This window comes from Aegilops tauschii, chromosome 2 (genome assembly GCF_002575655.3).
Source record: "Aegilops tauschii subsp. strangulata cultivar AL8/78 chromosome 2, Aet v6.0, whole genome shotgun sequence".
Taxonomy (NCBI): domain Eukaryota; kingdom Viridiplantae; phylum Streptophyta; class Magnoliopsida; order Poales; family Poaceae; genus Aegilops; species Aegilops tauschii.
This window is the reverse complement of record NC_053036.3, coordinates 537370670-537384978: the sequence shown is the minus strand read 5'-3', so window position 1 is coordinate 537384978 and position 14309 is coordinate 537370670. Positions and strand designations below refer to the sequence as shown.

The 14309-nt window shown below is 44.6% G+C and overlaps 1 protein-coding gene across 1 annotated transcript; it reads left to right on the top strand.

Annotated features, from left to right (window-relative positions):
* Positions 1 to 678: 678 nt before the first annotated feature.
* On the top strand, positions 679 to 2216 carry LOC109780580 (uncharacterized). Its single transcript, XM_020339159.1, has 2 exons — positions 679 to 1357; positions 2101 to 2216. Exons 1-2 carry the CDS (start codon positions 679 to 681, stop codon positions 2214 to 2216), a joined length of 795 nt encoding a protein of 264 aa, XP_020194748.1.
* The last annotated feature ends 12093 nt before the right edge of the window (positions 2217 to 14309 follow it).

Below are 14309 nucleotides of genomic sequence, written 5' to 3'. Positions count from 1 at the left end.
CTTATGCCATGGAACATTACTAGAGGCATATCCAGTTCCCCTCCACCACTGAATTGCAGGGCCCTTGAGGTATGAAATGGCCACTTCTGTTCTATGCTCAATTGGTGTTCGAGCCGCAGCAAAATACTGCTCGAGGTTCTGAATCCAGGATTCAGGGTCTTGTCCCTCAAACTCAAAAATGTTCAGTTTTGCTGGCTTGACAGTGAGGGTGCTTCTTCTTCCATCCTGAAAGTTCTGCCCTCTTCTATACGCGTGATCAGCAATCTCATCTTCAGGTATCTCTTCCAGTTGCACGCCACCGGCGGCTAGGGTTTACACCCGATACAATTCAACATAGTTCAGAATGAGGGGAATGGGTAGCTTTATAGGCATTACACGAGTGAAAAAGAAGAACAGAAAGTGAACAGAGCACATGGCTTGTCGGAAAAGCTACAGCGACCCATCGCAGCCGTTAGATCAACAATGAACGCCTGGAGATCGTTTCAGCTGGCGAACCGGTACGCAGGCAGGTGAGCCGTTAGATGGACGATCGACGAATTGAAACACTTCTGGCACGCTGGAACAGGGGATGATCAAGGCTGGGCCTGACACATCCTCTGGGAACGAGAGGCGGAGTATGCCCGATTCGCCATCTCCCCCACAGCCGAGGTGACCGCATGCACTGTCCTGATTATGCACATGACGCGGTGTACGCTCCTGTTTGCCAGGCCGGGCGACAAGCGATGGACATCGCTCCCCGACTTTGAAACCTGCATCAAGGATGTTCTTTATAATGACAAGGAGGGCTTGTTCTACGTTCTACACAATAAAGGTTACATCCATGCTTTGGATCTCAATGGATCTTCGCCGTCGGTGACCAAGTTCATGCGAAATGTAACAAGAGCGAGTGTTGCCAATATGTACCTCGTTGTCATGCCGTCAGGCCAACTCCTGCAGGTGTGTAGGATGCAGAATAACATCGACGTTCAACTCAAGAATCATGCGTCATACAAAGACGTGGTGCGCGTTGCCCTCCAAGATTGCATTGATTTGGCAAACAAGAATGACAACGACAAGCTCAGTGAAACCGTCACGGATGACGAACAACAGATTGGCATTGAGGAGGAGCTGCGTGATAATGAGGTCAACACAACGGAAGTCCTAGTCTTCAAGGTTGACGCAAATAGGCAGAAGCTGGTAGAGCTTCGGGACATTGGAGAGTACACAATCTTCCTTGGATTCAATGCCGTTGTCTGCCTTTCGACTAAGGACACAACATTAGAAGCAAACTGCAGCTATCTCACGGACGACGTCGACTCTCCATCATATCACCCGATATTGCGGAAAGATCTTGGTATCTGGAACATCAAGAAGAGAAGTATGCAGAAACTTGGGGATGCGTGGCCAATCATGCATTCTTGGCTAGATTTACCGGCTCCAATTTGGATCACACCAATTGTAATGGGGACGGCGTGCTTGGCACCGCCAATTGTAGGGAGGGCAGCAACCACGGCGCCTCATGCGAGGAGGAGTGGACGATGCCGCATTCGACGACGCCGATGAGCCTAATGCCGGCGTGGACTCATGAGCGTGGTCACACGCGGGGGCCACCAATAGCCCGAGATGGCCGTCAGTCGGACTCCAGACTATGGCTCTGGCCCAGATGGGGCGGCGGTTTTCAATTTATTTATTTATTTTTGGGCTTGCATGGGAACGATGTGTAGGACAGCCGTATGTACGCCTATGGTCGGGCGTACAAATATTACCCTTTATGTGGGTTTTGGGGTACCCAAGTGGGACCTTTTTATCTCACCTAGACTATTGTGCAAAAGGATTTAGAATATGTGATCCAGTTGTAACCATTTCATACGTAGAATCTTGCATCGATGTCACTTTTCCTCTGTTGATCTATATACTAGCACATATGCCCCTGTGTTATAACAGGGTAAAATATTTTGTTATTTGACTTTTGAGTAATTGAACTAAAATTTTAATGAGTAGTAAAGATAGGTTAAAAAAATTAGACATACACTCTTTAAAGCTTTATAAGGGAAAAAAATCAAAACAACGATTGAAAAATACACTTGGCTGGTAACTTAATCTCATATGAAAATGCCAAAGGTCGCATATGGGGCAATCCTAAAGACTCTAATATTTCAAAGACAAACCATCCTTCGGCACTACCAAGATCTGTGCACAGATGCAGTCATTCAGTTGCAAAGGCGCAGCTTAGGTAAATACCTTCACGCTGCAAGGAATTCATCATATCTTCCATATCCTTCTTGCAAAATTCTTTTGCTACAGTTGCAAGGTTCACTTGCATATTTCAATGTGTAAGCTCTTTAACTGCGAAATTATAATTATACCAATAGCCTATAAGATTTTTTTCTTTTGACTAAAACATTTTTGACAACAAAATCAAGCAATGATTCAACTTGACTGAGCGTATGAGCATCTGCAAGTATTGACCGCAAAGTCATTTTTACCGGAGCCGGGAGCTACTGGTGGCCTTGCCACCAATGATGTACTGACATATGTAAAGCTCTGGGACCATATGCATGTATATATGAAAGTATTTGATGGAGAGCACCTTTTGTATTTCTGATTTTAGTCAAATCAATGTCAGGATAGTGTAGTACCTTTTTACAGAGCTGGTACGCATGCAGCATCTCTCTCCAACATATCCATGCATTTTCTCTTTGTTTAAAATTTTGGATGCCCAATATCTTCAACATTAATGATCTATCACTGAATTTTTTTATATATTCAAATTCCTAAACACATGGTCTTTAGAACAAGACCAATCTTGAATATATTTAAACTAGTATAATTTTTGCTATTTCAAGCATATCAAATTTTCAATTTCACTCATTTCAAATTTACTTATTCGAAATAATTGTAATCAATATTGAAATGATTGAAACCATTTTCTGAACAAAAACAATCATGCATATGAAACATATTTCAACGTGAACTTGTTATTTCAGAGATGCGACACTAGTGAAATATTTTTTTTGAAATGAGTGAAATCAGGTTTCAGAAATAAGTGAAATACGTTTTTTTAATTCAGTGAAACCAATGTTTAGAAATAAGACAAATTGTATTTTTATAAATGAGCAAAATCTGTTTTATGAAGCGAGTGAAATTGTTTTTTCAATTGATAACTTTATGACTTGTGTGAAATGGGTTTTTTGAATAATTTATATCAGTTCTTTGCATCGAGTATCAAATGAGAGAAATTAGCTTTTGAAAATTATTAAGACATGTTTTTTTTCAATTGGAACGACTGAAATCAGTTGTATCAAATGAGTCAAATCAGTTTTTAAAATGCGTGAAATAATTTTTGAATGAGCCTAAATCCATCTTTTAAAATGTGTGAAATAAATATCATTTCACAGGGAAACAATTTTGTGTTTCATGAAAGTCATTTCAAAGAAAACTGAAATATATAAAATAAAAAGTAGTTTAAATATAACCAAGATTGATCTTGTTCTCAAGATCTTATCATCACGATTCCAAATATATAAAAAGTTTCGGAAATGGACATTTTGTTTAACAAATATCAATCATTCAAAATATGAGGATGAAATTCAATATATGTCAATTGTATGGAGAGAGAGAACGCATGCAGCGCCGTGTAGGTGGTGAGAGAATGCATGCATGCATGCATGCACTGTTCTCTGCACTCCATGTTGTGATCTACGGTAGGGTGCATCGACTGCAAATTAAAATTTTCCTACGCGCAGAATAACCAAGAACATGCTACGGGAATGGATCACAGATTGTTACCACTAGACGCGCAGTGTCATGTAGCAGAAGAAGAGTTGGGGCAGCGCGTCCGCGTGGTTCGTCTAGTCCTCGTCCGATCTCCCTCGAACAGCTGGTCGTCGGATCCCTTGTACAAGTTTGTCGGAGCGTCGCAGGTGCATGATACATCTCCAACGTATCTATAATTTTTGATTGTTCCATGCTATTATATTATCTGTTTTGGATGTTTATGGGCTTTATTAAACACTTTTATATTACTTTTGGGACTAACATATTGACCCAGAGCCCAGTGCCAGTTCCTGTTTTTTCCCTTGCTTCAGTGTTTCGAAGAAAAGGAATATCAAACAGAGTCGAAACGGAATGAAACCTTCTGGAGAAGTTATTTTTGGAAGGAAAGCCACCCGATAGACTTGGAGTGCACGTCAGGGAAGAAATGAGGGAGGCACGAGGCAGGGGGCGCGCCCTCCACCCTCGTGGGCCCCTCGTGGCTCCCCTGACGTAGTTCTTTCACCTATATATACCAATAGACCGTAAAATCTTCGGGGAAGAGAATAGATCGGGAGTTCCGCCGCCGCAAGCCTCTATGGCCACCAAAAACCAATCGGGACCCTGTTCCGACACCCTGCCGGAGGGGGGATCCCTCACCGGTGGCCATCTTCATCATCCTGGCGCTCTCCATGACGAGGAGGGAGTAGTTCACCCTCGGGGCTGAGGGTATGTACCAGTAGCTATGTGTTTGATCTCTCTCTCTCTCTCTCTCTCTCTCTCTCTCTCGTGTTCTTGATTTGGCACGATATTGATATATCGCGAGCTTTGCTATTATAGTTGGATCTTATGTTTCTCCTCCCCCTCTACTCTCTTGTAATGGATTTAGTTTTCCCTTTGAAGTAATCTTATAGGATTGAGTCTTTAATGATTTGAGAACACTTGATGTATGTCTTGCCGTGCGTATCTGTGGTGACAATGGGATATCACGTGATCCACTTGATGTATGTTTTGGTGATCAACTTGCGGGTTCCGCCCATGAACCTATGCATAGGGGTTGGCACATGTTTTCGTCTTGACTCTCCGGTAGAAACTTTGGGGCACTCTTTGAGGTTCTTTGTGTTGGATTGAATAGATGAATCTGAGATTGTGTGATGCATATCGTATAATCATACCCACGGATACTTGAGGTGACATTGGAGTATCTAGGTGACATTAGGGTTTTGGTTGATTTGTGTCTTAAGGTGTTATTCTAGTACGAACTCTAGGGCTGTTTGTGACACTTATAGGAATAGCCCAACGGATTGATTGGAAAGAATAACTTTGAGGCGGTTTTGCACCCTACCATAATCTCTTCGTTTGTTCTCCGCTATTAGTGACTTTGGAGTGACTCTTTGTTGCATGTTGAGGGATAGTTATATGATCCAATTATGTTATTATTGTTGAGAGAACTTGCACTAGTGAAAGTATGAACCATAGGCATTGTTTCCTAGCATTGCAATACCGTTTACGCTCACTTTTATCATTAATTACCTTGCTGTTTTTATATTTTCAGATTACAAAAACCTATATCTACCATCCATATTGCACTTGTATCACCATCTCTTCGCCGAACTAGTGCACCTATACAATTTACCATTGTATTGGGTGTGTTGGGGACACAAGAGACTCTTTGTTATTTGGTTGCAGGGTTGTTTGAGAGAGACCATCTTCATCCTACGCCTCCTACGGATTGATAAACCTTAGGTCATCCACTTGAGGGAAACTTGCTACTGTCCTACAAACCTCTGCACTTGGAGGCCCAATAACGTCTACAAGAAGAAGGTTGTGTAGTAGACATCAGTGCACCGCCTCTAACGGTATCCACGCGTGCAAGAGGAACGTCATGCGGCTGACTGCTAGGTCCGATCACACAACCAGCGGTGAGTGGAGGCGTTTATTCGCAACACATGCAAACCCTAGTGACAGCGCCGAAGCGATCAACCAATAAGTGTGCCGCACCCCGACTTTATATAGGCTTCCTTCGAGGGCTCAACACTTGGGCCTCGCACGGACCCTAAAGCCCAAAATCTGTTTGGCCGGGATCCGATTCCGAGTAGGATCGCATCTAACTCGTGGAGTCCGATCGAGCCTCACCAGTTCCTTCCCTTAAGCGCGCGACCCCTTAGGTTCAAGTCGGCTTGGTCGCAGGTCAGATCACCTCCGACCTGCTCGGCTAGTAGCGGCCTCTAGCAAGGCGTGCCGACCACCAAGTAGACAATGAAGCATGTTGGCGAACCTGTACAACACGTCACACTTTTGTTCCCTTTGCCTCACGATATATGTTGTGGGGCTCAAGGCGAGTCTGTCATCCTTGTGCTAGCCCGACCTCTTTCTCGTTCCAGTGATGCCGACCACAAACCGGATTATCTCATAATCCATGTCGCAGGGCCATGCTTATCTTGGTCGGATCACACGAGGGCCCCAGAGTATATCTCTCCTGATCGGAGGGGTAAATCCCATCTTGCTCGATCATGCCTCGCAGCATGGGTCTGGACAAGCCCGAAACCTATCTTTGTAACTACCCAGTCATGGAGTAGTGTTTGGTCGGCCCAAAGCAGGTCTATCACCATCCCGAGTACATGCGCCAGCTCAGGTCTTAGAACATAGAACATATGTTGTACTAGAGACTCACAGATGATATATCGCTGCGTCTCATAGGTGGGTCTGTCCGACTCGGACCTTATCTCGACTCGAATTGGACTACGTCGAATCCGACCAGATCCTTCCGAGACCATATTATCCGGTTAGCATCCAATGCTCCATAGCTAGTCAGACCAAGCCATCGACCGTGTCATATGCTAGTCTAGTTGGCTGCGCGTCCACACAGCCCTTTCGATTAGGGACCTTTTAGGAGAATCATCATACAATGCATAGTCCCAAACAAGTCATGGACTTGTTGATACACATAATTGATAATGTCCAAGGACTATCTTTATTCATAAACACATAGGAAATATCATCATACATGATTGCCTCAAGGGCATATCTCCAACAGTCTCCCACTTGCACTAGAGTCAATCAAATAGACATCGAATGCCCATAGTTCTAACGTGCCCCTCATGCTTGAGTTGTGGAAGCGGCTTACTAAATGGATCTGCAACATTTGCATCCGTGTGAATTTTGCATAACTCAACATCACCATTCTTTATGATCTTTCGCATTAGGTGATATTTCCGATCTATGTGTCTGGTCTTGTGGTGATTCCTCGTCTCCTTGGCTTGTGCGATGGCACCAGATTTATCACAATAAAGGTCCAACGGTTTTACCGAGGCTGGGAAAATACCAAGATCATCCAGAAAGTTCTGGATCCAAACACCTTCCTTTGCAGCTTCACAAGCCGCAATGTATTCGGCTTCTGTGGTAGAATCGGTCACCGTATCTTGCTTGGAACTCATCCAGCTCACTGTTCCTCCGTTCATGACGTACACGAACCCGGACTATGATCGACAATCATCTCTATCGGTATGGAAACTAGCCTCGGTGTAACCCCTTACGACGAGCTCTTCCTCACCTCCATAAACTAGTCTTTTTCAGGTACTTCAAAATAGTGTTTGCCGCTGCCCAGTGACTCTCATCTGGGTTGGCCTGGTATCTACTCTCACCTGGATTTTCGGGAGATAAATTCCCAGCAAACGACTGTTATGTCACCACCAGCCCCAGGATTACTATTCGCTGGTGGGCACTTCCTTGATACAGAATTCCAAGCAATTACAAGAAATTGAGTACAAGACCTTATAGGTCCATTGAGTACAACAATGATTTCTAGTGGGAGATGGTGGAAGCGACTCGTGGATCTCCAACATTGAGGGGACTCCATTCCCACAGGAATAGCTGACCAGGATAATTCCTATCTCGGACGGCTGTTATCTTTGAATCCTAGGTTGCGGGGTGTCTTCGTAGTGCTCCTCTCTGAGTCATGATCTGGCCAAGACAATAGCTAGGGACAAGCCAGTGAGTACGTTTGAATGTACTCGCAAACATGATGAACAAAAGATATTCCGAATGCATACGTTCATGATGAATTAAACTATATGCATGTGCTGACTGAAAATTAAAGCATGGCATGACCAATATTCATACAGTGCAGAAGGAATAAACGAATCACGTTAGTAGTAAATCGAGGAAATGAAATGGAACATCAGGCGTTCGACCGCCCGAAGAATTCCAAGAAAAATTCCAAGCGGGTGTCTAAAAGAGAATCGGGCGAGACAAGACTGCCCGAGAACTCAAGCGACGCCACGAGAGGTCTCAAAAAGAAATTCCACAGTCGGGTGTCTGAGCGACGCATCATAAAGGGCTTATATGAGAACAACAAAACAAGTATCCAGGTCGACTAGCCATCCCAAGTAATACCCAGAAACGAAAATGAAAATGTGTATCCTGGGTAGTCTAGCCATCCAAAGAGAAACTCACAGTTGCACATAAGAGGAAAGGGTTAGTCCACAACAATATTCATGTCAACAATAATATTCAAGTGGCTCCAGTAGTGACAATAATTATCCTGCAAATGGATCATGATCAATTTAATTATTTCCTCCGGAGACTGACACTAAGACTGACACTTGACCAACCTAGACTGTAGTCCTTAACCACGAACACGGCTATTCGAATATATATAACTCTGCAGAGGGTGTATTCTTTACCCACAAGTAAATGATTTCTTTAGTCAACCCCGAGAGTTGACTAATTCCGATTACGGTCTTTGGGATGAAAACACACCTGACCCGCACATACTAGCTTTAATCCATCAAGCCAGGGATCACCCAAAACAATGATAAAGTAAAATTCTAAGTGGGAAGGCCTCACGCAACGGCCTCCAACAGCATGAACATTCAGCTTCGGTCCCAGACCGGCCATTCATGCCCCCGGACCAAGTGACATGACTACTAGGGCCAATAGTATCATTCCCTATGGCCTCTCTGTACGGTGTGTGCAGGAAAGGGGTTTTCAACTTACTGAACCATACCCTACCTTTGGCAGGGACATGTGGTAGCACGAACCAAGTATGGGGGTTACCGGAACAAGACTCGATCTACGGTGAGTTCAGAAGGTTTAAGTTTTCCTACAGCGGTTAGCACAATACAATTCCTTGGTAGTACCCAACAGGGTCACCACCTGGTATGTCTCAACATACCCTCACTGATCATTCTCGTCACAACGAGATTTCAATCTCACAGTCACTTTTCCCATGACTGATTCTTCCTGCAAATTAGCCTGGACCAACACAGGCACATTTGGCACATGAAAATAGCCGTACTCACTTATACTTCATGTTTAAGTGAAGATAAAATACCATCAAAGGGAATCATGCATGTATGGCTAATACTATGAAAAATCTATATGAATTCAACATATTCCTAATTCAATTCTGCATGGAAACAAACAACTATGCATTCACCATATCATGTGTTGAAGATGCTTGCCTTGAGCATGCAAAAAGGTTGGATGTACTTCCAAAACTTTGAAAATCATATCTCCCCTCCATTTCCTATTCTCAAAATATTGCAATTGCTACACAGAGCCAAAACAGTGCTAAAAAGTTGTTTGGAAATTTATGAAAGAAATACTAAAATAAACTAGATGAAATTTGAGAAGTAACAGAAAAAGAATCAAGTCATTTGGACTTCATATGAATTTCCTTTGGATTTAATAAGCTGGAATAATTGAGGAAATGGACTATTTAATAGATCTAGTAAAAACCAGGCCTAGGAAAAATGTTCACCCTCTCTGGACGAATAAAGCATGCACTTAGAAGTATGTAGAAATTTGAGTAATCAAATTTGGATTTGAAATGACTGCTCTGGATTTAATTGAGATCTACTGGAAAAGAAAAGGAGAAGGGCAGAAGTGCGCACTGGGCGGGACTTCGCCGTCTAGCGCAACTGGGCCGAGCCCAGCCGTTCGGCTGCGCGGGAGGGCCAATGACGTCGAAGACGTATTCTATTGATTACGCCTTCCAGAGGAGGAGACATATTTTGGGAAATACGCCTCCACTTAAGTCGAGCTGGCGTGGCGCTGGGTCACTGGTAGTGGGCCCGCCTGGCCCACTGGTCAGGTTTGACCAGTCTTCACGCGTTCCATCTCTTCCGGCCGAACAGAGGCGGCGCTCCGGCGAGGTTTGCCGGCGAACGATGGCACCACTCAGAAAACCGAGGCCACCCACGAGCTCAGGGGGTCGAGGCGGTCCCTCCAGTGGTCGCCATGGTCCCTGGGGTGGACGGAGTCGCCGAAGGTGAGCTTAGCCGAGGAGCTCCGGCGGGGCGAATTGGGCATTTCGCCCATGCTGGCTCCCGAGCAGAATTAGGCATGGGGATGGGTCAGTGGGTGCTCAAGCAGGCTTGTGGTGGAGAAATTTGGGAGAGGGAGGTTCGGACGACGTCGGAACCATCCGAATAGTGGCGGTGGCAGTAGTTGCCGGAGAGGAAGAAGACGACCATCTCTGGTGCTTCTGCTGCTACAGGAGGGTCAGTGAGGGAGGGAGAGAGGTGGTGATGGACTGAAAGGGCTCGGGGAAAGCTTAAATAGGCGGGGGAGGGCGGTGCCGCGGCTTCCAAAGGGTGGACACGGCGGCGACGACCATTCAAGGCGAACGTGTGGATGGTGGCGAGGTAAGCGTGGCCGGTGTGTCTCTTGCGAGGCCGATGGGCTATGGATGAGCTCGAGCCGTTGGCATTCAAGCGAGAGGGGATCAAACAGAGACGTGGCGCAGGCGTACTCGTCGGGCAGCGGTCCTGGTCGTCGTGGACGGCGGTGGACGGTGCTAGGGGCCAAGCGAGGATGTCGGCGAGGTTCCTAGTGGTCGGGCTGATCCAGAGGAGGATCAGGATGAGAGGGGGAGGCAGCAGAGACACGACAGGAGCTCGGTGCCGACGCGTGCAAAACACACGCTCTGGCCGCGCCCGGTGCACGCATGTTAGGTGTTCGTCAGATTGCCTGTGGCATCTACAGGGACACACACGAGCTACAAATTAACATGATGGTGCTTCTAGGTACGAGAGGAGTGATGGACATGCTGGTTTGACCAGATGACCAAGTGTTAAGTGTGGGTTAGAGAGTTGCAAATTTTCTGTCATGACCATAAGGTGCTCGACAGAATGCTAGAGCAAGCTAGAAGACTTTGATGGATTTGAAACTTGACAGGATGGGGTCTCTTTAGATGATAGAGATGGTGGTGGAGTTGGTTTGGCAAGATGAGAAACTTGTTAGTGCAAGTTTTACCAGAATCCTGTTCTGGACAGAAACTTGAGAGGAATATTTGGTGGACTTGTAAGTTGAAATTGGAGATGCCCTTCTGGACTTAAGGTATTAGTCGGAAAGACTACAAGATAGCAAAGTTTCAGAATTATTGGAGATAGGAAAAAGAGGGTTGCACTTGTAACTCAAGAATGGGCCAGAATTGAAAGGAGGATGTTTCACACAAAATTCTCAAAAGACATAGTTAGGTTTTTGCTCAAAAGTGACATATAGGCCTCACCTGACCTCTCATAATTTTTGTGGGATTTTAAAACAATTATTTCAAATTTTTGTAGTGCAACAGAAGCATTTGAAAAATGCTTTAAAAGGATTATTTGTGGCAAAGTTTATTATGAAAATATTTCCTACTATTATTTATGATATAAATGAAATGACTCAAGACACAACCAAAGACCACAACATTTTACAAAACTAATCTTCTATGGAGGGGAGAATTTTGGAAATTGAAAACAGAAAAGGCTCTGAAATTAATGAATAGCTCAAAATTTTATTTCTGGCCAAATTTTAATTAATAAAAAATTGATTAAATTATTGGGGTGTTACAAACTCTACCCACCTTAGGAAAATCTCGTCCTCGAGATTTGTTAAGGGCAGAAGAACTAATTGCAAATCACAACAAATGATCATATGCAGAATGCAGTGATGGCAATGGACTTATGACATACTGCGTAAATTACAATACAATGGTTGCATCATGTAAACTAGTGCTAGGTACTGTAACAATGACCGTCTACGGTTCAAGGGTGAGATCTACACGGTCTTGTGGAAGTGTTCCCGGTGCTGGGGCACATTCTTCTTCTTCCGAGGGAAGTGAAGGAAGTAAACGAAGAACACACCCTTCCGGAGTTGGCCAGGGTGGTCCACCAATGGCGATATGGGGATTCAGGATAGCAAGATAATGGAGGTAATCCATCAGTTGCTGGGATAGATGCTCCTGGGCCATCACATACTGAATGAGATTGGCCAGAGTTGGGTCTCTCTCTATACGTTCACAGCAGAACGTGGCTTCTGCTCCAGAAGTTGTGCGGTGATGACCCACAAGTATAGGGGATCTATCATAGTCCTTTCGATAAGTAAGAGTGTCGAACCCAATGAGGAGCATAAGGAAATGACAAGCGGTTTTCAGTAAGGTATTCTTTGGAAGCACTGAAATTATCGGTAACAGATAGTTTTATGATAAGGTAATTCATAACGGGTAACAAGTAACAAAAGTAAACAAGGTGCAGCAAGGTGGACCAATCCTTTTAGTAGCAAAGGACAAGCCTGGACAAACTCTTATATAAATGAAAACGCTCCCGAGGACACATGAGAATTATCGTCAAGCTAGTTTTCATCATGCTCATATGATTCGCGTTCGTTACTTTGATAATTTGATATGTGGGTGGACCGGTGCTTGGGTACTGCCCTTCCTTCGACAAGCATCCCACTTATGATTAACCCCTCTCACAAGCAATTGCAACTACGAAAGAAGAATTAAGGTAAACCTAACCATAGCATGAAACATGTGGATCCAAATCAGCCCCTCACGAAGCAACGCATAAACTAGGGTTTAAGCTTCTGTCACTCTAGCAACCCATCATCTACTTATTACTTCCCAATGCCTTCCCCTAGGCCCAAACAATGGTGAAGTGTCATGTAGTCGACGTTCACATAACACCAATAGAGGAAAGACAACATACATCTAATCAAAATATTGAACGAATACCAAATTTACATGACTACTTATAACAAGACTTCTCCCATGTCCTCAGGAACAAACGTAACTACTCACAAATCATATTTATGTTCATAATCAGAGGGGTATTAATATGTATAAAGGATCTGAACATATGATCTTCCACTGAATAAACCAACTAGCATCAACTACAAGGAGTAATCAACACTACTAGCAACCCACAGGTACCAATCTGAGGTTTTGAGACAAAGATCGGATACAAGAGATGAACTAGGGTTTGAGAGGAGATGGTGCTGGTGAAGATGTTGATGAATATTGACCCCCTCCCGATGAGAGGATCGATGGTGATGACGATGGTGACGATTTCCCCCTCCCGGAGGGATGTTTCACCTGCAGAACAGCTCCGCCGGAGCCCTAGATTGGTTTCGCCAGGTTCCGCCTCGAGACGGCGGCGCTTTGTCCCGAAAGCTTCCTTCTGATTTTTTCCAGGGCAAAAGATACCTTATACCAGAAGGTGGGCATCGGGGGGCTGCAAGGTGGCCCACAAGTCAGGGGCGTGCCCAGGGGGGTAGGGCGCGCCCTCCTCCCTCGTGGACAGTGGGTGGCCCCCCTCTGGTGCTTTCTCCGCCCAATATTTTTAATATATTCCAAAACTGACTTTCGTGGAGTTTCATGACTTTTGGAGTTGTGCAGAATAGGTCTCTAATATTTGCTCCTTTTCCAGCCCAGAATTCCAGTTGCCGGCATTCTCCCTCTTCATGTAAACCTTCACTACTGCAGTATGGTCCAAACGCGACACTACGATCAAAGACCCTTCGACGAAACTGTGTGCGATGCCATAATCGCAAACGGTGGTGTAAAAAACCAGTCAAAAAGGTGCAAAACGTTTGCGATGACAGATGCATCAAACACGGTTCAGAATTTAGTTGTGTGTGCGATGTAGGGCATATGGTTGAGCTCAGTGAACTATTTGTGATGAGGAGGCACAAAAGAAACGGGCAGCCAGATGAAGGCGTGTGCGATATACAACATATGGTTCACTGGGATGAACTGTGTGTGATTAGGCAACATAATGGAAACGGTTCAACTGAACAAGATGTGTGTGATACGCGGCAAACAGGTCCGTAATCTGAAATGTGTGCGAAGACCAATAATAACACAGACGATTGCTGTTAATAAGCCGTGTGAATTGCTCTATCTACAGTAGAATAAAATTTATACATATATAACTGAAATAAACATCCAATTACATAAGTGACTATACAGATCATTCGCACACACCTCAATAAACAATTGCATGCATTTTAAAGTAGGAGAAACGATCGTCTAGTCATCTACTTCTTGTGACGCTCCTGCCACTGCTAAGTGGCTCGATCCCTCTTCTGAGTCAGGAAGAAGACAGTTCCTCATGTCAACGATCTGCCTGTACATCTCGTAGCTTGTGTACGCGTCCATGGCCGCGTACTTGACATGTTGTTCATCCAGTCTCTTATGCCACACACTGTGCCAGGCGTTCTTGTCCTTATTGCTCTCTTGCTTCATCTTCGCGTAGTAGGGGTCGATGATGGCCGAGGCGAGGTCAACCAGGGAGTTCAGTTTTCTTTTG